This window comes from Bos taurus, chromosome 22 (assembly GCF_002263795.3).
Source record: "Bos taurus isolate L1 Dominette 01449 registration number 42190680 breed Hereford chromosome 22, ARS-UCD2.0, whole genome shotgun sequence".
In the NCBI taxonomy this organism is placed as follows: Eukaryota; Metazoa; Chordata; class Mammalia; order Artiodactyla; family Bovidae; genus Bos; species Bos taurus.
Window position 1 is genome coordinate 59392474 of NC_037349.1, and position 23890 is coordinate 59416363.

Below are 23890 nucleotides of genomic sequence, written 5' to 3' on the forward strand. Positions count from 1 at the left end.
TGGGGCTCTGTGGGGTGTGAGGGGGCTCTGTGGGGCTCTGAGGGCCTCTGCGGGGCTCAGCGCCCGGCCTGGGAGCTCCTGGTGCCGGTGTGTGGGGGCAGCCCCCAGCCTGCCTCCTGCCCTGTGGCACTGGCCTGGCCCCCGCAGCTCCGATCCCCATGGGTGTTCCTCCGGGAGGTGCCCTCCGGGACGTGGCTGCTCCCTCAAGGTCCAGGGGACCCCGGGGCCACCCAGGCTGCCTAAGGGCCTGACGCTTCACGGACACCCTCAGCCCACTGGGTGCTGCGTCTGGGTCCCTCCCGTGGCCCCAGGCCCATCAGGAGCCTCGGCAGTTCCTGACGTTCGCCTTGGGAGGGAGGGGGCGCCCGTGAAAGCAGAGGGACAAGCACAGCAGGTGGGCACCGTGGGCATTTATTTGCGGCTGCCAACTGGGCAGCCTGGGACACCCGGAGCCTTTCAAGACGGCTCTTCCAGCGAGAGGCACGGGGGTGCGGGGACAGAGCCCCCCGGGGCCTCTGGGGAGCACCCAGAGGCGGAGGCACGTCTGGCACTGAGGCCTGGCGGGGTCTGGGGGGCCGACGGGCACTCAGGGAGACTGGACCATGCGCTTGTGGGCGTCGAAGACGTAGCGCTTGAAGGACAGGCTGAGGCCCACGGGCTGGGCGGGCTCCGGCCGCTCCGCCTCTTCCGGCTTGGCTGCCTCGCCCCGGCCAGCACGGCCCCGCTTCTTGAGGGCGGACGTCAGGATCTTCTTGGACTCGGGGCTCAGGCCACCTGCGAGGCACAGAGGGGGAGCCCGTCACTCCATCTGGTCCCCGACTCTGCAGTGACCCCCCGGATGGAGCCCAGACCCCCCAGCACTGGCCTGGCCCGCCGGCCCCCCATGGAGCCAGGACCCCCCCCCCCATCACCGGCCGGATCCACACCTCCTGTGCCCCCGCAGCACCCCCAACGCTTGTCCGGCACCAGCCCATCTGGCCTGGGGCTCAGCGAGGCTCCCACCAGCTCCCAGCCCCCTGCCTGTGCCCACGCCCCTGGGGCAGCCCCGTGCTTGCTGGCTGTGTCCTCTCCTGCCGTGAACGGCTCGCTGCCCCGGGCGCTCACTGACTCTCACCAGAGACCCCAGACACTCTCCGGCCCAGGGTGACTCTGCGGGCGGCATCACGTTTCTGCCCAGGGACCCCGGCGGGTAAGAGGGCGGAAGGAGAGGCCGGTGAGCTCCGGCTGGCACCCCCTCCCTGGGTGCTGGCGGACGCTGTCCCCTGACTCCAGGCCGAGTAGGGCGGCCCCACGGATCCCTGGCTCCTTTCAGCACCCAGGCCGGGTGCAGACTCTGCTGCTGGCTGAGCGACGGCAGAACTCGCTTCCTGCTGGCGTCCGCCGCCTACTGCTCTCTGTTCCTGCGACCGGTCCTGGGACCTTGCGCGCTCACGACGGCTGATGCTGTTCCTCCATGCGGACGCCCTGCCCTCCCCAGTGCCAGGGCCCCTTTCTGCAGGATTTGTCTTTACAAGGAGCCTGCCTGGGGGCAGCAGGAGGCAGCCTCTTCATGGGCCGCCGGTGGGGGCCACCGTACCTGGGAGCCCTGGGGGGATGGGCTGAAGCTCAAGCCAGCCCTGCACCAGCGGGCACCCCAGGACCAGCCACTCCCCTTCTGTGAGCTCTGCGACCCTGCCGGGGGTCCTGGTGGAAGTGAGCTGTGCCCTCCCGCTCTGGGCAGCGAGGGTCCTGGCAGGCCGCTGTGCCCCAGGACGGGCACTCACTCCTAACACACACAGAGGGGCTCCATCAGCCACAGACCCCCGGCTGGGTGTCAGGAGCCTGCAGGGTGCGGGTGGGCGCCCCCTGCCCCACCTGTGCCGGCGCCTGGGGAGTCCTCCCCTCCCCGCCTGGGCGCTGGCTGGCTCCCCGAGGAGAGGAGCCCTGCGTCACACCAGGAAGACCCCTGTCACCCACACCCCACATGCCCGTGGGGAGCGGGGCCTGAGGGGGCTGGGCTGGGTGGGCGTGTGAACTCTGGGCCACGTCTGGGGCTGAATGCAGGCGGCCGCCCCCAGCCCGTCACCCGGGAGCGGGGGTGTCCACCTGAGGCAGACTGTGGGAAACAGCGCAGCAGGGGACCCACGCGAGGAGCAGCTCTGGGCATCTGGGACGGGGACGACCGCAGGCGCGGTCGGGGCGGCCCTGCCCCCGCACAGGCCAGACTCCAGCCCCGCACAGGGGCTCCACCCACCTCTCCACCGCCCAGGGGTCCGGGCGCTCAGCCGACGAGACTCCGGGACGGGGTGGCCGGGGTGGCCGAGGGGCCCGCTGCCCTGGGGATCCAGGCTCCTGCTGGGCAGTGGGTTGTGGAACTGCAGGCCCTGGGCCAGGGCGCAGGGCGTGGGAAGGGCCCCGGGCCAGCCCTCCCGCAGGCGCCAGGCCGGCAGGTGCCCTCTGCCTCCAGGCTCCTCCTGCAGGGCGGGGGCTGGCACCAACCCTGGCGGACGGCCTGGGTGCCTGGGCCCTCTGGTGCTGTGAGGTCTGACGGCTGCAGAGGCAGGGGGCTCCCAGTGTCGGCCCCTGGCAGGGAGACAGGCGCGGCCCAATCTGCCGGCCATCTCGCTGCGAGGGCTCTTGTTAGCCACACACCTCGCGTTGCCCGGAGCAGCAGAGCCGGGAGTCTACCAGGCGCTGGCAAGGATGCAGAGTCTCTTGCTGCCCTCTGCTCCATTACGGGGCAGCCTGGACACGGGGCCAGCACGCTGACCAGCAGAGAGCATCCGCTAGGGCAGCTGGCTGTTGGGGTTCCTGGCAACGGTACTGGGAGCCGCCTTGTTTCATGGTGGCCTTTCCCCTCGGCTGAGAGGCCAGTGGCGTGGACGGAGGGCAGGTCAGGGCGTCGGTGGTCGCCCGGAAGCCTGCGCACAGTGCTCCTGGCCTGGGAGATGCCGGGGACGGTTCTCAGAGCTTGGGTCTGAGAAGGGGCAGGCAGGAAGCAGCAGCAAGACGGGCGGGCGGCCTGCAGGCCAGCGGGGGCGGGGCCGTGGGCTGGCCCCCCCCCCGGGAAGGACCGGGGGGACCCCGGGGGCCTGGCGCCGCGCACCGGCCACGTGGAAGGGCTGAGGGCCGCATCTGAGCGTCCAGTCCTGGGGGGAGCGTGACGCCTGGGGACAGCAAGCATCTGGCCCCGTGCTGGTGGGGCTGTGGGGCCAGGGCTCCGGGGGGACTGCGGGCTCCGTGTCCGCAAGGTGCCCCCGAGTCGGGCTCGCAGGCAGACAGGGAGGGTCTCAGCCGCCGAGGCTGAATTCTGGTGGCCCTTCCCACCGCCTGCCACCCCGGGGACCACTGCCCTGGGCGACTGCTGACCGGGGGCCGCCATGTGGACCTCCGCCCAGGTGACGGCGCCTCTCCCTTCCTTCGCATCCTGGGTCCTGAGTGTGGCCCCGCGGCCACCACACCAAGGGCACCGCGTCTGGCCACGTGCCCTGCCCTCTCTGCTGACTCCTCCTCAGCCACCATCCCAGCCAGGCTGCCGGGGCCTCCCGGAACCCCCTGGGCAGGAGCTCCCCGGCGGCCGGTCAGGGGCGAGGGCGGGGACGGGGGTCTGGCCTGTGGGAGCAGGCGGGTGTGTCGGATGAAACCAGAGGTGGGTGAGGTCCCGCCTGGGTGCGCAGGGCAGCAGACCGGGGGCCACCCAGCGGGAAACGCCGCCCACTGGGCAAGTGGCCCGCCCGTGACCCGGCTGGCGGGGGCAGGAGGGCGGGCCGCCAGGCTCCAGGTGCTTGTAGCACCTGAACCCGGGCTCAGGCGTCCCTGCCCCTTCTCCCTAAACCTGGGGACTCTCGGAGCCCAGCGGCCTGCCCCACCCCCGTCCAGCGGCCTGGGGGCGGCGGGCGTGACCCTGGGGGCGACGCTGCTCCCCGCGGCTCCCCCTGGGGACACTCTCCCAGGGCCGGGCTGGCCTTTCTCACCGAGCGCCAGCCCCACACAAAGGCACAATGGGCCGGAGGCCGCTGGCCGGGCCGGGCTCGTAATCAGGGAAGAATGTGGCCGCACTGTTTCCCAAGGCCGGGCCGCGGGTGCCGCCCCGACACGGCCATCAAAGCCGCCAAACTGCCTCCAGCTGCTGGCGTGGCTTTCATGTCAGGGGCCAGCCTGGGTGAGGGGCCTCCACGCGGGTGGGCGGCCCGCACCCTCCAGTGGGAACGGAGCCCTGCAAACGGCTCGGGTCAACGGCCCCCGCAGTGGCCCCCCTTGGCCGGCCCAAGTCCAGCCATTCCCGGGGCAAGCAGCTCTGGGCAGAGCTGAGACGCTGCGGCAGGCCGGGGGTGGGGGGTCGCTTTGTGGGAGTCGCGTGGTGGGGTGACGGGGACTGGGGAGCTCAGAGGACACAGGGACCGTGAGTCCAGCCAGAGCCCCACTCAGAACGGGGCGGGTGTGGCTGAGGCCGGCCGGGGCCAAGGAGGACGGGCAGCCGGATGGGTGGTGGAGCACGGGAGGAGCGAGCTCAGTGCGGGGTGGGCGGGCAGGGCCGCCTGAGGACTGGCACCCTGACTCCCCTCCTGCCGAACTTGGGGGATGGCGACTTTGGATGGAACGCCTCCTCCAGGAGGCCAGGCTGCTCACACGCTCCCAGACTCGAGCTTGGCGGGCTGGGCAGAGGGGGCCCAGTTTCCCTCCTTCCCCGTCCTGCTACGGACCCCGTATGTAAACAAAGATGCAATTTGCTTTAAAAAGATAAGGTGATTAGGCTTTTATCAGACGTGTGCTCCGCCTACGACAAAGGGAATCGGGGAGGCGGCAGCGGCAACGGGCCCGTCTGAGGCTCCCGCGCTCCACGGGTCCTCACGGCCCTTTGATGGGCGGAGGCGAGGCAGTGGGCGTCTGCACCCCTATTTTGATGTCTTAATGTTGCCTAATTCCTCCTTTAATTTATATTAAGCTTCTTAGCAGCAATGATGAATTCTTCAAAAACAAAAAAGGACCCTTTGCAGAAATCTTCCCCACACTGTGTAAATTGAAATTATAATGTAGCTAAGGCTTTGGCGACCGGGCGTGTGTGGGGAGGGAAAGTAGGGTGCCGTGCGGAAGGAAGGACTTTGTTTTAAGGTGAAAAAGAAAACCATTCTGAAGTAGGAAATGACTTGGCTGCGAGCATCAGACAGAGGGTGGGTCGCAGGGGCGGCCTGGGCAGAGGTGTCCGAGGTCGCCTGCAATGGGGGCACAGCTGGTGCGGGGCTGCTGGGCGCCCGGGGACCCCCCAGCGCCAGCGTCGGCTCCCGCTCCCCTCGGCCAGGGTAGGCGTGATAGGGCTGTTCCCGGGCTACGGCCTGGAGCCCCAGGCGGGCCTCGGACCCTGCAGCGGCAGTGGGCGCCCCAGCGCGGGGGAGAGCAGGCCCGGGACCAGCCTCCTGGCAGGAGCCTCCAGGCTCTCGGGCCAGCTCCCTCTCTGATCTGCCCGTGGGTCGGCAGCCAGAGATCCTTCCAGAACAAAGACCCGCGCGCCCCTCTCAGCAATCCTCAGCCGCTCCTCGGGCCGGCGTCCAAGCTCTCCAGCGCGGCCTTGCCAGCGTCTCCTGCACACCTGTGTGCCCGCACCCACGGCTTCGCTCCTGCCAGGCCTCCTCCTCGCCCCCCACCCCGCCCAGCACCCTCCCCCCGACACACACACAAGTCCTCGAGCAGGCTGGTCTGCAGAGAGCACACACGCGCACACGCTGTGCACACCCGCCTCCAACAGGAGGCCCCAGAGGCAGGGCCGCTGCTGCGGAGGCCTGGTCAGCTCCCGGCGGCCTCGCGCTGGCCTCCCCCTGGCTCTGAGTGGGGGCTCCTGGGTCGGGATGAGCCAGCTGGGGGTACACACCCGCCGGCCCTGCCTCCGGGAGCCCACGCTGGTCACTGACCCTCCTGCGGGGCCTCCTCCACCCGCAGCCCCCCGAGGCTGGTGTGTGCAGGCCTGGGACCCAGTGGCCCCACCGACACGGTCCCCATCAGCAAGAAAGCTGAATCTGAATCCTCCAGACACTCACTCCCTAAATGCATACACTTTCTAACGGCAGTTAACCTTCAATCAAAATACCTAAAGCAGAAACTATGGTAACTGGTTTAAAAGGTAGAGCTTATTGACAATAAAAGTCTTCTTCATATTGCTTTTCTTAAAAAAAAAAAAATCCCACGTATTAAAACTGTCATCTTTACGAGTCGGGAAGAAGCCTCATCCGGGTAACGAAGGGGCACAGAGGCTGCGGCGTCGGCTCCAGGGCTCACGGGTGGCAGTCTGATCACGTATCGGCCTCGGCTCCCACGCGGGCGGGTGGGCTGCAGTCGGACTGCCACAGGGGCTCGGGGGTGACAGCTGGGTCCCTCCACACTCCTGCCCGGACACAGGGGCTCCAGGGTCCACCCTCTGTGGCCGGCTCTCGCAGGCCCAGGGGAGGCAGGTGTTGGGGGCGCCCCAGCGTGCCCTCCAAGCCTGGTGGCACGGTCACTGCGTGCCCACGGCACGGCTCTGACAGCTATCCGCCTTGTGGCCGTGAGGGTCCCTGACCCCAGGCGCCTGGCACAGTGCAGCGACGCCTGGCCCTCAGCGCATCCTGGCTCCCCCGCCCTCACGTCACCTGGTCACCCACCGCGTCTGGCCTGATCTTTGTCCCTCTCTCCGCCCCTCCAGCCTGGGTCAGCCCTTCTTCCTGGAGCCAGGACCCTCAGTCACCTCCAATCCTGCCCCTCAGAAGGTGCCCCACGCTGCACCCAGCACCCCCTCGAGCCCCATATTCTGGGCGGCAGAGCCAGAGCCCCTTCTGCCTGGGACAGCCCTCCCCAGGCCGCCTCCCCGCCCCCTTCAAGCGAAGCGCAGTGCCACCGCCTCCAAGAAGGCCCCCACCCCGCGCAGGCGCAGTGGCCCCGTCTGTGCACAGACAGAGGCATCTGGGGCTCCTTCCTGGGGCTCGTGGCCTCAGCAGAGACAGGAAAGAAAAACGGCGGCCCGGGAGCAGGAGACAGCCTCCACGGCGTCTCTGAACTATGAGGCCCACGGGAGCTCACGGGACGCAGAGCACTCAGGGCTGCGTCCAGCACAGAGTGCGGAGTACAGACGGGCACACCCCATCAGCCCCGCCGGGGCCCACCGGGCACGCGTGACCGCATACGGAGCCGGGCTCTGCCCTCGGCGTGCACACAGCGTGTGTGGACCCCTCTAGCGCACACACCTATTGTCACCGTGGGGAGGACGGAGCTGCCGCAGAGCGCTCGGCAGCACGCTGAGCTCTGGGGGGCAATGGGGCACGGCTCGGCCTGCGAGGGGCAGGAAGGAGCCGGGGGCTGTGCAAACCCACCCGTGTCAGCCCGGCAGGCGGCTCCACGGGGGCGGCAGGTGCCCAGTGGGACCCCGAGCCCGTCCTCCCGTGGGCGCTGTGGGCCGGACCGACCGCCCTCCCACAAGGCCGGGGCGGCAGGTGCCCAGCGGGACCCCGAGCCCGTCCTCCCATGGGCGCCGTGGGCCGGACTGACCGCCCTCCCACGAGGCCGGGGCGGCAAGTGCCCAGCGGGACCCCGAGCCCGTCCTCCCGTGGGCGCCATGGGCCGGACCGACCGCCCTCCCACGAGGCCGGGGCAGCAGTGGGGACTGGAGTGAGCCTTCCTCTCCCGCTCCTCCGCGTCCAGGCTCACCCCGGCGCGCTGCGAGGGCATGCAGGGAGAGGGCGAGAGCTGAGGCAGGAATTCATGAGCTCAGAGGGCTGCCGCCTTTGCTGGGGTGGGGGCCGGGGCTCCCTTTGCCAAAACAATAATTAATTTTTTTTTAAAGCAGCTACAAAGCCATGATTAAGCTTAGGGCCCTAAAACAAGCCCATAAAATCGAAAAATATTTATCTGGAAGGGTGGCAAGTCCAATAAAAGTTTTATGAATGTTTTATGACTGCCCTGTCAGGAAGCTGGCCTCTCAGTCACCCCCTTCTGTGAAAGACACCACCACGGGAGTGCACTCACGGGCACACACTCACACGGGCACTCACATCACAGGCACAGACACACTCACACGGGCACTCACACTCACGGGCAAACACATTCACATGGGCACAGACTCACACTCACAAGGGCAGACTCACATACTCTTGGGTACAGACTCACACGGGCACAGACTCACACTCACAGGCACAGACTGACACGGGCACAGACACACTCACACAGGCACTCACACTCACGGACACAGACACACACGGGCACTCATGGGCACAGACACACTCACATGGGCACTCACACTCACACGGGCACTCACACTCACACGGGCACTCACACTCACGGGCACAGACACACTCACACGGGCACTCACACTCACAGGCACTCACACTCACAGGCACAGACACACTCACACGGGCACTCACACGGGCACAGACACACTCACACGGGCACTCACACAGGCACAGACACACTCACACGGGCACTCACACTCACAGGCACAGACACACTCACATGGGCACTCACACGGGCACTCACTTGGGCACAGACACACACGGGCACTCACACGGGCACTCACACGGGCACAGACACACTCACACGGGCACTCACACTCACGGGCACAGACACACTCACATGGGCACTCACGGGCACTCACTTGGGCACAGACACACACGGGCACTCACGGGCACTCACACGGGCACAGACACACTCACACGGGCATAGACACACTCACACAGGCACTCACACTCACGGGCAGACACACACGGGCACTCACACTCACGGGCAGACACACTCACACGGGCACAGACTCACACTCACAAGGGCAGACTCACATACTCTTGGGTACAGGCTCACACGGGCACAGACTCACACTCATGGGCACAGACACACACAGGCACAGACTCACACTCAACGGGCACAGACTCACACTCACAAGGGCAGACTCACATACTCTTGGGTACAGACTCACACGGGCACAGACTCACACACTCACAGGCACAGACTCACACTCAGGCACAGACTCACACTCACGGGCACAGACTCACACTCACGGGCACAGACTCACACACACAGACATAGACAGACACACACTCACAGGCAGACACACACAAGAGCGTGGACTCACACGGGCACACACTGGCGATGCACAGGCTCAGACACACCTGGCAGCTGCGGCCCGCACCGCTCCTGCTGGCTGGGGCTCTGCTGGGCCTGGGGCTGCGGGGAGGGGCCCCTGAGCCAGGGTCCGGGCGGCAGTCAGGCTTGCGCCCTCCTCCAGAGCCGTGGGCTTGCTGGTGGCTGCAGGCTCTGCCCTTGGCAGGCAAGGCCCAAACTCCCAGTGGGCTCTGGGGAGGACGGTTCCCTCAAGGTCAGCCCAGGGCCACCAGGAGGCCAAAGGCTGCCAGGCTTGTTCTTCAGGTCCGCAAGCGGGGGCCAGTAGCCTGGTCAGGGGAAGAGATGGGTGCAGGGCCCGGCCTTGGGAGACGTGGCCAGGGGTGCCCACAGCAGCCCCACCCAGCTCCGGTGGCAGCTCCGTCCTGAGCTCGTGGACCGAGGCCCCGCCGACCCCTCTGCTTGGGGCTGACCCCTGAATCACGGGCCGGCTCGCATGGAGACGGTGCTTCCTCACGAGAGCCCAGTGTTCCTCCCACCCCAGGACCTGAGGTGCTCTGAGCTGCGTTATAGACAGGAAGGGGCTGGCGGCAGAGACGGGGAACAGCTAACAGCAGCCCAGTCTCCGCTTGAACGCTGGGGTGTCCCTTTGCCCCTCGCCCTGGTCTTCCCGCAGACCCTGACACTTAGGGCTGAGCTGCACGGCTCCAGAGCCCACCAACCGCGTCCTCCACGAGGTGGGGACCAGGCCAGCTGGCCGCGGGGCCCCCCAGGAAACGCCCACCTGTGCTCAGATGGGTGGCGGGCGGGCGGGTTGACGAGGACCCCCGGGGATGCAGCATCATGTGGGTCCCACCCGCGAGGCCCAGGCCGGAACCACAGAAACCTTGGCAACGCTGCCTGTGCCAGGGACACGGCCGCAGGAGGCGGCGCAGGGGTGCATGGGGGGAGGGGGGCTCCCGGTCAGGGCGGGGGCAGGGCTCAAGCATCTCGCTGGTTTCGGGGGAGTCTCTTCTGATCTGGCTGGTTTCGGGGGTGTCTTTTCTCATCTTGCCGGTTTCGGGGGAGTCTCTTCTCATTTCGCTGGTTTCGGGGGAGTCTCTTCTCATCTCGCTGGTTTTGGGGGTTTCTCTTTTCTTCTCTGTGGCCAAAGTTTTTTCAGGGTTAAAAATAACCTTTTTTTAAGAACATCAAACACTGATTAAAGGCGAAAGGGGTGCAGGGATGCGCTCTGCTGGGGGCCATCCATCCGCTGTGGACGAGGAGGGAGCGGGCTGCCACCTTGGCCTGCGGCCCTGCTACCGCACGCTGCCCGAGGCACCCAGAGGCCACGGACTCGTCCCCGACCCCAGAGACACAGCTCCGCATCAAGGAAGCGTCGGGTGCCGTGGGTACACGGACGGGCTGGCCTTGGCCGGCGGCAGGACAGGGAGAGGACAGCCCTCAGCCCCGGCTCTCGTGCTCCTGGATGGCCTCCCAAGCGGCCCCGGCCTGCTGGGCATAGGCCCGCGGGGCACAGGGAGCCCTGGCGCGGCCCGCGGGGATGACCGGGGACCCGGCCGGGTGAGGGGCCAGCAGATGGTTTCTGTCCACGGGGCTGTGTTTATGTTAACTGCAGATATTTTTACCGTATTGTGTTACTCCATCCATCTCTGTGAACGGTCCGTCTTGTAAAATTCTTTTAATGATGTTATTTTTTCTTGCCTATCTTCATCATCTACAATTATTTATAATATCATTGTCTTTGTTTCAAATACTGGGTATAAACATTGTTGTAACAGTTCTTCGATGGGGTTCATATAATTTTTACAATCGCTTAGAAGTGCTTCACTGGCCAAAGAGGGACGAGGCGGGCCATTCTTCTAGGGGGAAGAGGCACCCCAAGGGCTCCCAGTACTCAGTGACACGGCCCCCCCGGTCAGGGCGCTCCGGAGAGGGCGGCGTGGGGCCGGCTCGGGACCGGGCCTCTGCGCGGCCGTCCCCACAGGCCCGTCGGGTGAGGCGCCAGGGAGAGACGGACGGTTTGTTTTCACTTTACGGGGATTTTCTGAAGCCTCAGCTCTCGCCCTCACCTCTCTGCAGCCCTCTTTTCTCTCTGCCAGGCTGCTTTATGGAGTGTCCTCGGCTGGCTGGGGACAGGACCTGGGGGGCTGCTGACCGCCCGGGAATCCTCCTGGGGGGTCCCCGCACCTCAGGGTCGCTGCCCTGAGCAGCCGCTTTGGGCCCAGGTGAGGCTCCTCGAGGAGTGTGCAGGCTCCCTGGAGCACCACCCCCACACACCGCAGACCCTGACCACCTCTGCTCAAACGCGCACAGGGGCCGCCCCCCTGGAGTGAGCCCACTTCCCTCCCAAAGCTCTCACCGAGCCCCCAGCCCCCTGTGCCACCCACCGTCCGGGTGCAGCCCGCCTGCCTTCCCTGACAGCGCGGCCCCAGAGCTGGGGCTCGGGGCCCACGTGGGCCCTGCCCTCGGGTCCAGGCCGTCTGCAGTCCAGCGAAGGGTGACTCATCCATCCAGGCAGGAGGAGCCCGTGAACCTCACTGCCTCCCTGGCCTCTAGATGGTGGGGCCTGGGGGCGGCAGGGGCTGCCTCCCGTGACTCTGGGGCCCCCGTGACCCTGGAGCCGTGGCTGAGAACGGCCTGGGTCCGGGCTCGGTGCTGGGGTCTGAGCTGGTCTCCACGTCTTCGGCCCAGAGTCGTGGACGCACCCGCCAGGCCCGTTCAGTGAAGTCCGCGTGCTGGAGAAAGCTAAAGAGGACAGAAGCCTCGCGCAGCCTCCCAGCGCCACACTCTCACTCGCTTTCTCTTTCTTTTCTCTGTAAGACTTCTCTTTCACGCGGTCGGGAGCATGTGCTACATACAACTTCGTGTTCCGAGTCCTTTCAAAGGTGACGTCAAGACGTCAGCCATGCTGCCCCTGCCTGCTCCGGCCACGGCCCCCCGCAGGGCTCCTCTGGGGACGTGACGCTCTGGGCCGGGCCCGGTCCTGCTGGGTCCTCCTCCCCGGAAGGGCCCTTCCAGGTGAGGGTGGCTGTGGGGAGATGCCGTCCTCAGGGGTGTGAGCGGGCACGCGGGGGTCGCTGTGCCTCCTCTGCGCGGCTTAGCATGTGCACAACACGCGTGACGTGGTGCCGACAGGTGTGAAATCTGAGGAACATGAGTGTTCAGTACACTTTTCTTCCCACTTTTCCCTATGGATCAAGTTATTTTAAAAAGTTGGGAAGAAAAAAAACCCTCACAAAAGACCCATCTTACAGATGAGGAAACTGAGGCTCAGGAGGATAAAACTCCAGCCAGGATTTCAGGTGGGTCTGGTGGACTGCGGGCCCTTGCTCTCTGCAGGAGCCGTGTTCCTGCCTCCCGGGCAAGCAGGGCTGCGGAGCCTGCACACGCAGCCCACGGCGTCTCAGGAAAGGCTGGTGTGGCCCTGGGGCCGGGTGCCCCTAAGGGGTGTCCCAAGCACAGGTTCCTGAGGGTGCCCGAGAATCCACTCCAGGCAGCGTATGTGGGCGGGACTCAGTGTCTGGGGTGGTGTGCGTGCGGAGGGCTCATCTTACCGGAAAGAAAGTTTCATTTCGACCCTAGAGGGCCGGCGCAGTCCAAAGGCCATTGTGTGAAGCCTGCGGGGCCACCGCCACACTGAGACCAGGACGCCAGGCCCGCCCCCGGCACCAACGTGAGTTTCCACTTCCCCTGTACGTGGTCACCTGTGCGCAGCGGCCTCCGCCTGCCCCCGTCCCTCTGCCTTCTCAGACCGTCATCCGGGGGATGCTTAGAACTGTGCATCCAGTCGAGACCTGCCTCTGACCCCGGGTTGACCCTGCGGTGGCTCTGGGACCCCCGCACCCGTGGCGGCCCACCCCTGGGCGCTGCCCCACGGCCAGGCTCCGTGGCGGCCCACCCCTGGGCGCTGCCCCACGGCCAGGCTCCGGGTCCCTTGGAGGCACGACCTGGAATGCGGGGAGGGTTACCGGGTGCCAGCAACGCTGAGATGGACCAGGGGGACCCTCGTCACCGCCGGCCACATCCCCCGCCCTCTCCACCCTCCACCCAGCGGGTCCCCAAGCTGTCTTGCAGGGAGGGCCTCGGCCTTCTGGGCCTTCCGGACGGAGGCGACCCTTTGGAAGGGGCAGTTTTGTCAACGCGGGCCCTTCAACCGTGAGGCCCCGGACTTTGGGGGAAGCTCCTCGGGTGTCATGGGGAGGGGTCGTCCCGCGAGCCCGTCCAGCTTTGAGGTCTCGGAGGGCAGTGTCCGCGGCTGCACAAGGCGCTGCTCCTGTGCTACATCTCAGTGTGGACACGTGACCCTGACACTCCTGCGTGCGTCCTGAGGCTCCAGTAGGAGTCACGGGTCGCGATGGGCAAACAGCCCAGGGACAGGCTTCCTGTAGTTCAGGCTGTTCTAGGTTTTCATCAGGAAATTCTACATAAAGTGCATCAGATGAAGCCTGACTCCCAGGCCTGAGTTCCCTGGCCACTGCAGTCCCTGCCTCTCCCTCTCACCTGCAGCCCGGCCTCTGGTACCCGGCCTGGCCCCGTGGGCCGTGCGGTCCCAGGTGAGAGGGCCAGCGCGCCTGGGGCGGGGCGGGACACCCAGAGGACTCCCTGGCCTCCTTCCCGGCCTGCGGAGCCAGCGGGAGGCCCATCCTCCGCTGTAGCCGCCACGACCGTGACCACCGGCTGGCGAAGCGGGACCCCAGGCAGCAGACGCATGCCGCAGCCCCACGGGGATCAGGCCCGCCTCGGAGCCAGCGGGAGGCAGGAATGGGGCGGCAACTCCAACCCCAGGGAGCCGCGTGCCCCCCGAGCTGCTGGTCCAAGCGGATCCATGCCCTGAATGCTCAGACCAGACGTGGTGCCCACAGCTGCCGTCTCCGGGACCCGCTGGCTCTTGGGCACAGGGCAGTGGGGGCAGAGGCCGCGAGGCCCCGTGGGCTGAGCCTGGCAGGGTGACAGTTCCCGCGAGCAGGAGGAAATCGCCGCACTCACCAGGGACGTGGACCTTGAACTTGCCGCTCTGTCCGAAGGCGCTGTCGATGACCCCCAGCTCACCGGTGGACAGCTGCACCCTGAGCCCCACGAACAGCTGGATGTTGGTTTCCTTCTTGAACAGTGAGCGGCCAATCACGCTGTGGTCATCCAGCACCTGTGCCCACCCGCCCGGGGAGAGCGTCAGTGCCGGGGGAAGGCTGGCTGCCATACGCACAGGTGGTCAGCCCGCGTCACTGCTGATGACCAGCCCCCCTATCCACCACCCGCAGGGATACGCAGAGGTGACGCGAGCCCACAGCCATCCCGCCCGCCCGTCCTGGAGCCGACAGCTCTTCAGGAAGGCTGAGGGGGTGCCGTCCACTCCCAAGCCCGCCCCGCCTGCACTTCGGCGACCTCCCACACCCAGGCCCCCTGCCAGCCCCACTCTGCAGACAGCGGGGGAAGGGGCTGTGCAGGCGTGTGTGTAAGCACCAGCTCTACCAAGCCTCAGAGTGCCAGGGAGGCCTCCTCCTGCCCTCCGGGCCCTGGGCACTGCCTGGGCAGCGTGCGGAGGTGGGCGTGCAGTCAGCGGGGACCTCCTCCTGGGTCTCCGCAAGCCAGGCTCAGGAACATCGCACTTCTGCCCACGAGGCCAAGATGTTTGGCCAAGGACCTGGATGGGTTGCTCTGAAGAGCAGAAACTGCCCCACTTACCCTAAAAACCTTGCAAAAAACACACCCTACCCTCCTAGATTCATCAGCCAGATACCAGGCACGTGTGCCCCCCCTCCCAGTGATGGGCGGACGGGACACAGGCCACGCGGAGAGCCATCAGCCTCGCCCCCGTGGGAACTGCTCCGTGCCCACACTCGCAGGCATGGCCCTGCCCTCCGCATGGCAGCCAGCAAGGCTGTGTGAGGGTGCCCCGGGCCCGCGGCAGGTGGACTGCATGGAGCAGCTGCTCCAACCCCCAGAACCAGGGAGTCCAGGTGAGCAGGCGTCACCAGCCTCAGAGGGTGAGGGTGCCTGTCACCTCCACGGGCCCCCAGCTGCACCCCCGCGGAAGGGCCTGCATGTGAAGCCCTGTCCTAGCCTTGTGGGGGGCCCAGTCAGACAGCAGGACCAGGACGACAGCCAAACGGACCCATGGGTCTGGACCAGCCGTGGGCGTCCCCCGCCCTGGGAGCCAGTCCCGAGCTCGGCATCACTGCTGAGGCCGCTGGCTGGAGCAGGGAGGCCCTCAGAGCCCCGCGGACCCGCAGGCCCTTGTCTGCAAGGGTTTTCCTGAGCTCAGGGACAGGGTCCGAGTCGCTTGCCAATGTGGGAGCGGGGGGACAGCGGGGACAGACGCCCGCCGGGGAGCCAGGAGGGGCCAGGGCGTCCCCTGCGCCCAGAACACGGCCTCCAGCAGTGACGGGTGCGGCCATGGGTCCCGGCAAACCTCTGCCGCAGGGCTGGCGTTCAGTGACCCCTGGGGTCAGAGGGCGAGGCCTCCTGCGGGCGGCGGTCAGGCTCGTCTCCACAGGCTCCCAGCCTCAGCGGAGCCCTCGGGGATCAGACACCAGCACGTCCCCTGGGGAGGCCGGCTTCCCCATGAGCCCACCCCAGGACGTCGGGCGTGGGCCGCGCTGAGCCTCGGCAGTGAGACTCACAAAGGACCCGCCTGGCCGGCCGGCCCCATGACCATGGGCCAGTCCTCGAGTGCCACGAGCCTCGCACAGGGTCCGCCAGGCGCAGGCCCTGCGCCCCGGCCCCCGAGTGGGACTCGGCCGGCGGCACACCTAGTATGACGCCACGTGTGTGTCTGTCTCCAGCTGGCTCCGCGGCGCGGCCTGGACTTGCCCAAGTCCTGAGGCGACTGTCCTAACTCCAACTGGAGGACGGGCGCCGGGACAGGGGGGCCGCAGGAAGCCGGCCTGGTCCGCCTCCCCCGGCCCTGCAGCCTGTGCCCGGGGCTTTGCTGAGCCTCGGGGGCTTCTTCCAGAAGGGCTACTGTCAGGAGGGAGTGCTGGTGTCGGTGAGAACAGGGGAGATCTAGGAGCAAGACAACCGCCAGGGGCCGAGGCCTCGGCCGGCAGAAGCCGAAGCTGGGGGCAGCGGGGGCTGCAGGCGCGGGCCGCAGAGAACGGGCACTGCCAGGCGAGGGCCGCAGAGAATGGGCACTGCGAGGGCGGGCCGCAGAGAGCGGGCACTGCGAGGGCGGGCCGCAGAGAGCGGGCACTGCCAGGCGCGGGCCGCAGAGAACGGGCACTGCCAGGCGTGGGCCGCAGAGAGCGGGCACTGCGAGGGCGGGCCGCAGAGAGCGGGCACTGCGAGGGCGGGCCGCAGAGAGCGGGCACTGCCAGGCGCGGGCCGCAGAGAACGGGCACTGCCAGGCGCGGGCCGCAGAGAACGGGCACTGCCAGGCGCGGGCCGCAGAGAGCGGGCACTGCGAGGGCGGGCCGCAGAGAGCGGGCACTGCCAGGCACGGGCCGCAGAGAACGGGCACTGCCAGGCACGGGCCGCAGAGAGCGGGCACTGCGAGGCCCCGGGAGACCTCTGCCACCAGTGGCCCTCAGAGCCGCCAGGACCGGCAGCACCAGGTCCCCGGACGAAGGCATCCAGGCTCGTCTGTCCTTTCTGGCTTAAGGAGCACGCTGCCACGACCACGCCTCCCCCAGCACCGGGCGCAGCGGCCCGGTCCCTCCCCAGTCTCAGCACCCCATCCTGGGGTCACAGGACACGCGTGTCCCCTGCAAGGTGGTTGTAAGGAAGACACACGGTCTCTGGGGGCGACTGGCCCCATGTAAGCCCCCTGGGCAAATCCAGGGGTGGAGACTGGCCTGCAAGTCACCTCACTCTGTCGGGCGACTTCCAGAGGCCTTGGGGCTCGGCTCCAGCCCGAACGCCCACTAACAGGGCGCCCAGGCCCACTCCTCAAGACCAAGGCCTGCCCAGCACCCAGGGCGCCGACCCACAGGGACAGGCCCGGTGTCCACGGCCCTGACTCACGGCCCCTGCCTCCCTGACTGTCCCCATCCCTGGGCGCCGACGTGGGCGAAGCTCCTTCGGTGCCAATGAAGGGGCACCAAAGCGCCGTGCTCCGGGATGAAAGGTGGGTGCACACTGCGGGCACCTCACACGGGCCAGGCCCTCCCACGCGTGGCCTCATCGGCTTTCCACCAGCCTCCGTTAGAGAGCCACAGCTTCTGGGCTGGGGGCGGGGGGACTGGTCCACGGCTGGGCCAGGCCAGCACCTGCTCGGGACATCAGATCCAGAGCCAGCACTTTGCACCATGGCCAGCCGCCCTGGCCCTCTGTCTATACAGAAAAAGCCATTTTCAAAGGGGGGCCAACAGGCACGGGCTATCAGATTCCATGGGGAAGGCAGGAGAGACCTGGGTGCTGGGTGGGGCCAGCACTCTCGGGCGGCCATCCAATCTCCCCAAGGCAGGGTCTGCTCGGCTGCGGCTCCAGAAGAGTCTCGATTTCCCTGAGTGGCCTCAGTCCGGGTGGGGCCTGGGGCACCGCGGGCAGCGCTGCCGGACAGCCAAGAGCCCGCACTGGCCAGAGGCAGTCTCAGGCCACCTGCGCCCAGGCTGGCGTGCTCCCCGGGGCCCCAGGCACAATTAGTGAGCCGTCAGCAGTGGAGCGGGGCAAGCCGGGAGCCGCAGCAGAGCCGCCCAGACTTCAAAGCCGGCCAGCGTGCCTGGTGGCGTCTGCGTGTCCACACTTGGTTGGGCCGATGCCCCAGGCTCCTCTACCTAGCCCGTAGGCCCTGCCCGTCCGGCGCCAGTGGGGGCCAGGCCCAGGGGGGCCGGCACACCCAGGCTGACCCCAGCACGGCGGAGAGAGAGGTGCCAGCTGGGGACCCAGGCAGCTGCGCCAGGAGGGAAGTCCAGGAGAGCAGACGGGGCCTGGCGCTCAGGGCCGGCCCTGCCCACATGGCGGCCCCCCTGCCTGCGGCCCTGAGGGCTGGGGTGCACAGCCCCCGCTTCTCCAGCAAGGGAACTGAGGGAAAGAGACTCGCCAGCTCTCGGGTGTGCCAACTCTCACTGAAACTCATCTGCAGGCAGCCAGAGTGACGACGACACCACGCCTTCCAGCATGGAGCACCCAGGGCAGCATGCGCAGAGGCCCCTGGGGGTCAGGGCTGGGGGCCAGCAGAGGATGAGGCACAGGGGGTCGGAGGCGAGGCCACGCGGCCCGCAGTCACGGGCTCCAGGGCCCTGCACACCCACCCACAGTCCCTGCACACCCCGCCCATCACCCGCGTCTACACACACTCACAGCCGCACCCGGACGGCCAACCCTGCTCTACCGCTTGGGGGTCAGGACCGCGGCGCCTGTGGGGGCCTCAGGCAGGCCCCACGGGTGTCCGAGTTCCTGGCACTGGCTTCTCAGCGGGCGGCTCTGAGCCTGCAGACACCGGTCGGTCCCAGGACCACCACCCCCATCACTGACCCCCGGACTCGACACTAGGGAGCCACAGGGACAAGGAGGCCTGCACGCGTGTCCGCTCAGGGCCCAGCGGGCGGGGGCTCCCAGGTGGGGCTGCGGGGACAGCTGACGGTCGGGGGCCGCCCAAGGAGCCGCCCGCCCGCGCTGACCAGCTGGGCCAGGCAGCTGCAGGGCCCGCCTGTGTGCTGGCCTGGCTCTGACCAGCCGAGCCAGAGGATGTGGATGCAGCTCCCGTCTGAGGACCGCAGGCAGGGAGGCGTGCTCACCCGCTCCACGACGCCGTGCTTCTGCTTCAGCTTGTACACCCGCAGTGTGGGCAGGGCGCTCTCCGCGTAGTTCCTGTCTTCCAGCCCGTGCAGCAGGACACCGTGGAAGGCCAGCCGGCACGTGTTGGCATGGATGTCGGCGTCCAGCCTGGAGCCGATCACCAGGCACAGCCGCGGGCAGGTGACGGGCTTCTCGAACTCCACCAGGGCCCACTGCTGCTGGGGGCAGCGGCCTGCCAAGACCTGGCCCGCCTTCTCATCGGCCTTAGCCGCGTGGGCTGCAGCCGGGTCCGGGCCCGGGCAGAGGTACTGCTCCTGGAAGAGGTACTCGCGGGAGAAGTCGAAGGAGTCCAGCACGGGCTCGCGGTCGAGGCTGTCGGGGGCGGGGCCGAAGAACATCACCCGGCCCATGACCGTCTCGTGGCCCACGGTGATGTGGAACTTGGCCTTGGTCTGCAGGGGCCCCCGGAAGTAGGGGATCTTCTCCACGGAGATGAGGGCCGCGTGGACCGTGTGCAGGGACTCGGGGGCGCACACCAGGCCGCGCTCCAGCAGCTTCGGGTCAAACTGGGTGACACAGATACCAAGCCGGTCCCCCTGCACAGCGGAGCTGACGGGCGTGTGGAACATCTGCATGGACTTCACTTTCCTCACCACCTGGGCGGAACAAGAGAGTGGGCTCAGAGTCGGCACCTTGGGGCGGGGGCCCAGGCGGAGAGGTCAGCGTCCCAGGGCTGCCAGCAGCCACGGGTTCCCGATCAGATGCCCCTGCACGGAGCAGGTCCACGGGGCGCCCGGGCCTGGCTGTGGGCGGTGGTCACTGCAGCCTGGCCACTGCACCACGGGGCCCCTCGCGCCCCTCTCCCACCCAGGCTCCATCCTGCACTTTCTTCCCCATGCCCCGCCTGCCTGGCCTTGCCTGGCTGCCTCGAAAGTGCAGGACAAACACGGCTGCCCAGACCCCCATGGGCAGAGCATTGCCCCAGCGCCTCCCGGCCACGCTGCCTGCTGTGCCACCCCTGCCCGCTCAGACCCGCCCGCTGCCAGCCTGCGGGCGCCACCGGGCAGAGCCATTCCTCATTCACCAGACACACGGGCCCCGGGGCCGCTGCGGGCCGGGCTGTTCCAGGTGTGGGGACAGGGCCAGCTGTGTCCGCAAAGAACGCAGCACCGCAGGCACTTGCTCAGCGCCGCCGCCCATTAGCATGAGCGGGACAGACGCAGGGCGCTGCGTGTGGAGGGCGTGTGCAGGCACGCCCAGTCTGCGCGTCGTTCACGCCATGCTTAGAGGAGACGCCTCAGCATGATGCTGGGGCCCCGGCTGGGGACTGGGGCAGTCTGGTTGTGTTGGGGCACAGCTCAGGGAAGACCTCTGCGGAGGCCGTGTCTGAGCTGACACCCTGATCACAAGAGCCAGCTGTGCGGGGGTCAGGGAAAGTCCACTCACAACCGGGGTGCCTGGAGGTGTGGAGGCGGTGGGGGGCTGCAGCGGCGGTGAGGAGGGGGGTGCGGCTGGAAGCCACCAGGGGCGACGGATCTTACTTGTCCCCAAACCTTCACACGCCCACCCCAGCAGCACACTTCTGTGCCCAAGGCGGCTAAATGAGGAGCAGGCGCAGAAAAGGCCCTCCCCACACACACAGCGCGAGCAACACGTCTGCAGAGACCGACGTCGGGTGACAAGACCTTCAGAGGACCTCTGCTTAGAGCAGCAGAGGAGAGAAACCCCCCACCGACACCCTCGACGGAAGGCAGCGCTGGCCGCTAGGTTGCGGGCGCCCAGTCTACGAGGTCGGGTGTGGAACCCCCGTTTCCTCCCCGTGGAGGGGGGCTGGGCGGAAGGAGCCCGGTCCTTCCCGGTGGAGCCTGAAACCCCAGTGTTTGTTTAAAGACCATTAACCACCTAACCAGGAGGTCAGGGGGCAGAGAAAGTGAGAGGAGCGGTGTCAAAAGCCACCGTCAAGATTAATCAGAAAGAGGCACCCTGCACGGTCCGCGCGGGCGCCGGGACGTGGCCTTCCAGGAATGTGGCGCGGGGTGACCGAGTGACCACAGAGTGTCACCTGACACCAGCCCTGCCCGGTGCGTGGGGCCCTGGCCAGAGCCGTCCGCGGGCCCTCACCCTGGCCGCGCTGCGGGCCTGCTCCCCAGCCCTGCGCGCGCTCACCGCCTTCCGCAGGGTCCTGTCCCTGCAGCGTGCCTGCCGCACCATGTGTGGGGGGCACCTGAGCCTCCACGGGGGAAGCACCCCAACATGTGGAAGGACAGGCGTGATGAGTGACGGCCAGAGACGAGACGGGGGCGGTGGGGGCGGGGGAGCTGGCAGGAGGAGGAGGAACACCATCAAGCAAGTCAACGCTTTCCAAGCGCGAGCTCATGCCTGCTGAGCAGTTTGGCCCTTTCTGATTAATAAACAAGCTTTACCATCCTCCGGGCCAGTTATTCTTCATAAAACCCTACAAGGCAGGTCAATATTTTTACATTCAATTTTATGGATGAGAAAACAGAGGTTTTTGATGTCTCCAAGGTCACAAGGCAAACAGGCTGAGACTTGGGCTGATCAGCTCCGGGACCTCGAGGCAGGCCTGGCCCTCGGCCTGTCCCCTGACCACCCGACCAGCTGACCTGGGGTGGCGCTGGGGACCGCAGGGTGGACACCCCCACCATGAATCCAGGAAGAAGGCTCTGAAGCTTGAGGCAGGGCCCAGCCACCTCCCCTGCCCCAGCGGAGGTCAGCGGTGCCTCCTGATGGCCAGCCTGGTAGACTTCAGACCTGGCCCCTCAGCGCCCCGCTCTGGCCAGCAGAGCCCCAGCGGGACAGGCCCTCGCCCCGTGGGGTCTGGGATGGGCTAGTGGGAGAGCAGACAGATGTCTGTCGGCCTGGCCCCACGCCCTCAGGGGCTCTCTCTGGCTTCTGAGCCTCCGCGCTGTGCTTTCCGGCATCTGCGGCCCTCGGCGGAAGGCTGGGCTCACAGTGACGGGGGCGCTTTCTAAGGCCTCTGAACATCGGCAGGGCAGTGGCCCTAGGCGCGGTCCTGAGGCGTGCGTCTCTGCCCTGCACAGCACCAGCCTGCAGGATCGGACACCCAGCCAGCGGCGGCGAGGGCAGAGGAGAGACACGGCGTCCGCAGGACACTCGTCGAGTGACAAGCTGGTCCTCACTGTTCGCCCAACCACCCCCAGATGGCTTCGATGACCGCACTTCACAGATCTGGGACTGAGGCCTGGGGGTGAGGCCTGTGCCCTCTGGAAGCCCCTCTCCCATCACCCCACACGCGTCAGCCCCACCAGCGCCCACGAGCACCGCAGCCCTTGGCCCAGCTCTCTGTGAGTGCTGTTTCTGCAGCGTAGGACACAGAGGAGCCAGAGCCACCACAACACACGCGAGGACAGCCTCCAGGATCACCAGATGCTGAGAAGGGGGCTGGGCTGCGCTTCTGACGCGCAGAGGTTGCTGTAATAACGGCACTGGCCGTGATGAGATTGGACCCGTGATCCGTTTTCGTCCACTAATGAGCCTGGGAGCTCCTGGCTGTGCCGAAGGCGAGGGTCAGGGCCCTGAGACTGCATGAGTGCTTAACGAAATGTAAGTCGGGAGAGAAGAGACGCACAAGGTCGACACTAACAGGCTTACACCAGGATCAGTTACTGCAATCCAGAGAGGCTCAGACCGGAGGGAAAAATGAAATCAGCTTTCAAAGATCCATGTAGGTTTGGCTCCATCAGACCTGACCAATTTGGTTTAATAAGGTTTCAATTTGCTGCTCTTATTTCTCCCTCTTCTCTGAGCTGGGCCGGGCGCAGATAAGACATCCCCGCCCAGTGCATTAACCGCACAACAAGCCAAACTCGGGACGCCGCTGGGCAGAGGGCGGCCTGGGCTGTGGGGACGCCGCTGGGCAGAGGGCGGCCTGGGCTGTGGGGACGCCGCTGGGCAGAGGGCGGCCTGGGCTGTGGGGACGCCGCTGGGCAGAGGGCGGCCTGGGCTGTGGGGGGCAGCAGATGCGCCCCGGGGGTCAACCCCCACCCACTTGCATTCAGAGGAACGAACCATTCAGAAAGCTGCGGGGTCAAGCGAGGTGCCCGCGGCCTGTGCTCCCTCCTGGGACTGGCCTGTCTGAGTCGCCACTCGTCCCTGGCCTCAGTGTGGGGCTGAAGGCCCCGAGGCCTGACCCCGGCCCTGCTGCCCTGGAGAAACCGCGGAGTCTTCACGTGTCCCACCACAGGCGTTCACAGCCATGTGAGTGCCCCGCGAGGTGCGCGCGCCTGTGAGCGTCCAGGGCAGGGCCGTGCCGCTGGCCCACTCGACAGCTCGGCCCCTTGCCCGGGGTGGACATCTGCTCCTGTTGGGAGACGTCTCTGCACGCACACCTGCCTGCAGGCTCACACAGCGGCCGGCTGGGCCGCACGGTCTGTCCAGGTTGCTCCTCCTGACTGCCCAGTCTCTCCTTCTCTTACCCATGCCTGTACTCGTGGGCACGCCGCCGCGGGGGCCCTTCCTGTCGTGCCCCTCCCCATGCTCCCCAGCACCGCCATGCAGACCCGTGGTGGGGTGCACGCCTGCCTCAGTGCCCCTGATTGCCCACCTCCACGGCCACTCGCCCCCAGCAGCGCCGGGAAGCGCCTCCACGCGGCGCTGTGGGCTGTTGGCTGCCACCCGCTGTCGCCCACCGGGACGGGGCTCCTCGGGGGTCCCTCCTGCCCCTACTTCACCCCGAGGTGAAGGGGCGAAGCTCCTCCCACAGTGGATGGCCAGGCCCAGCGGCCTCCCAGGCGTGCTCCCGGGGAGGCGACATCGCAGGAGGTCAGGCCGGCCCCTCCCTGTCCTGGCTCAGTGCCCCGGCCCCTGCCCCTGGGCACTGGCACCACCAGGAACCGGGCCTGGCAGCGCTGGCCTGGCCCCTCCCGCCTGGCCTCGTCCCGAGAGGCTGTGCTGCTGCCCAGCGCTGGGCTCTGCTCCACGCAGACATCCCCGGGGGCCTCAGCCAAAGCCAGCTGCCCCCAGGGAGGAGAGCGAGGAGACGTTCGTCTCAGGGGCCCCTGCTCAGGAACGAGACACGCCCCTTAAGAGGAGGAGGCCGTCTTCAGAAGCCTGGGGACCCACAAGCACCCGCGGACCTGAGTGCAGGCTCTGATGGGGGCTCTGCCTGCCGGTGCGTCTG

The 23890-nt window shown here is 67.3% G+C and overlaps 1 protein-coding gene across 8 annotated transcripts in view; it reads right to left on the reverse strand.

Moving 5' to 3' along the window:
- Positions 1-395: 395 nt before the first annotated feature.
- Positions 396-23890, reverse strand: part of EEFSEC (eukaryotic elongation factor, selenocysteine-tRNA specific) — a 115958-nt gene continuing 92463 nt past the window's right edge. For 7 of the 8 annotated variants that reach the window (XM_059879748.1, XM_059879747.1, XM_059879749.1 and 4 more), the window contains 3 exons: positions 18729-19385; positions 14041-14197; positions 396-774 (listed from right to left, as the gene is read on the reverse strand). In XM_059879748.1, coding sequence (XP_059735731.1) covers positions 587-774; positions 14041-14197; positions 18729-19385 — 1002 coding nt within the window. In that variant the 3' untranslated portion in view covers positions 396-586. The remainder of the gene's footprint in view (positions 775-14040; positions 14198-18728; positions 19386-23890) is intronic. The other variant, XM_059879750.1, reaches the window with a different exon arrangement.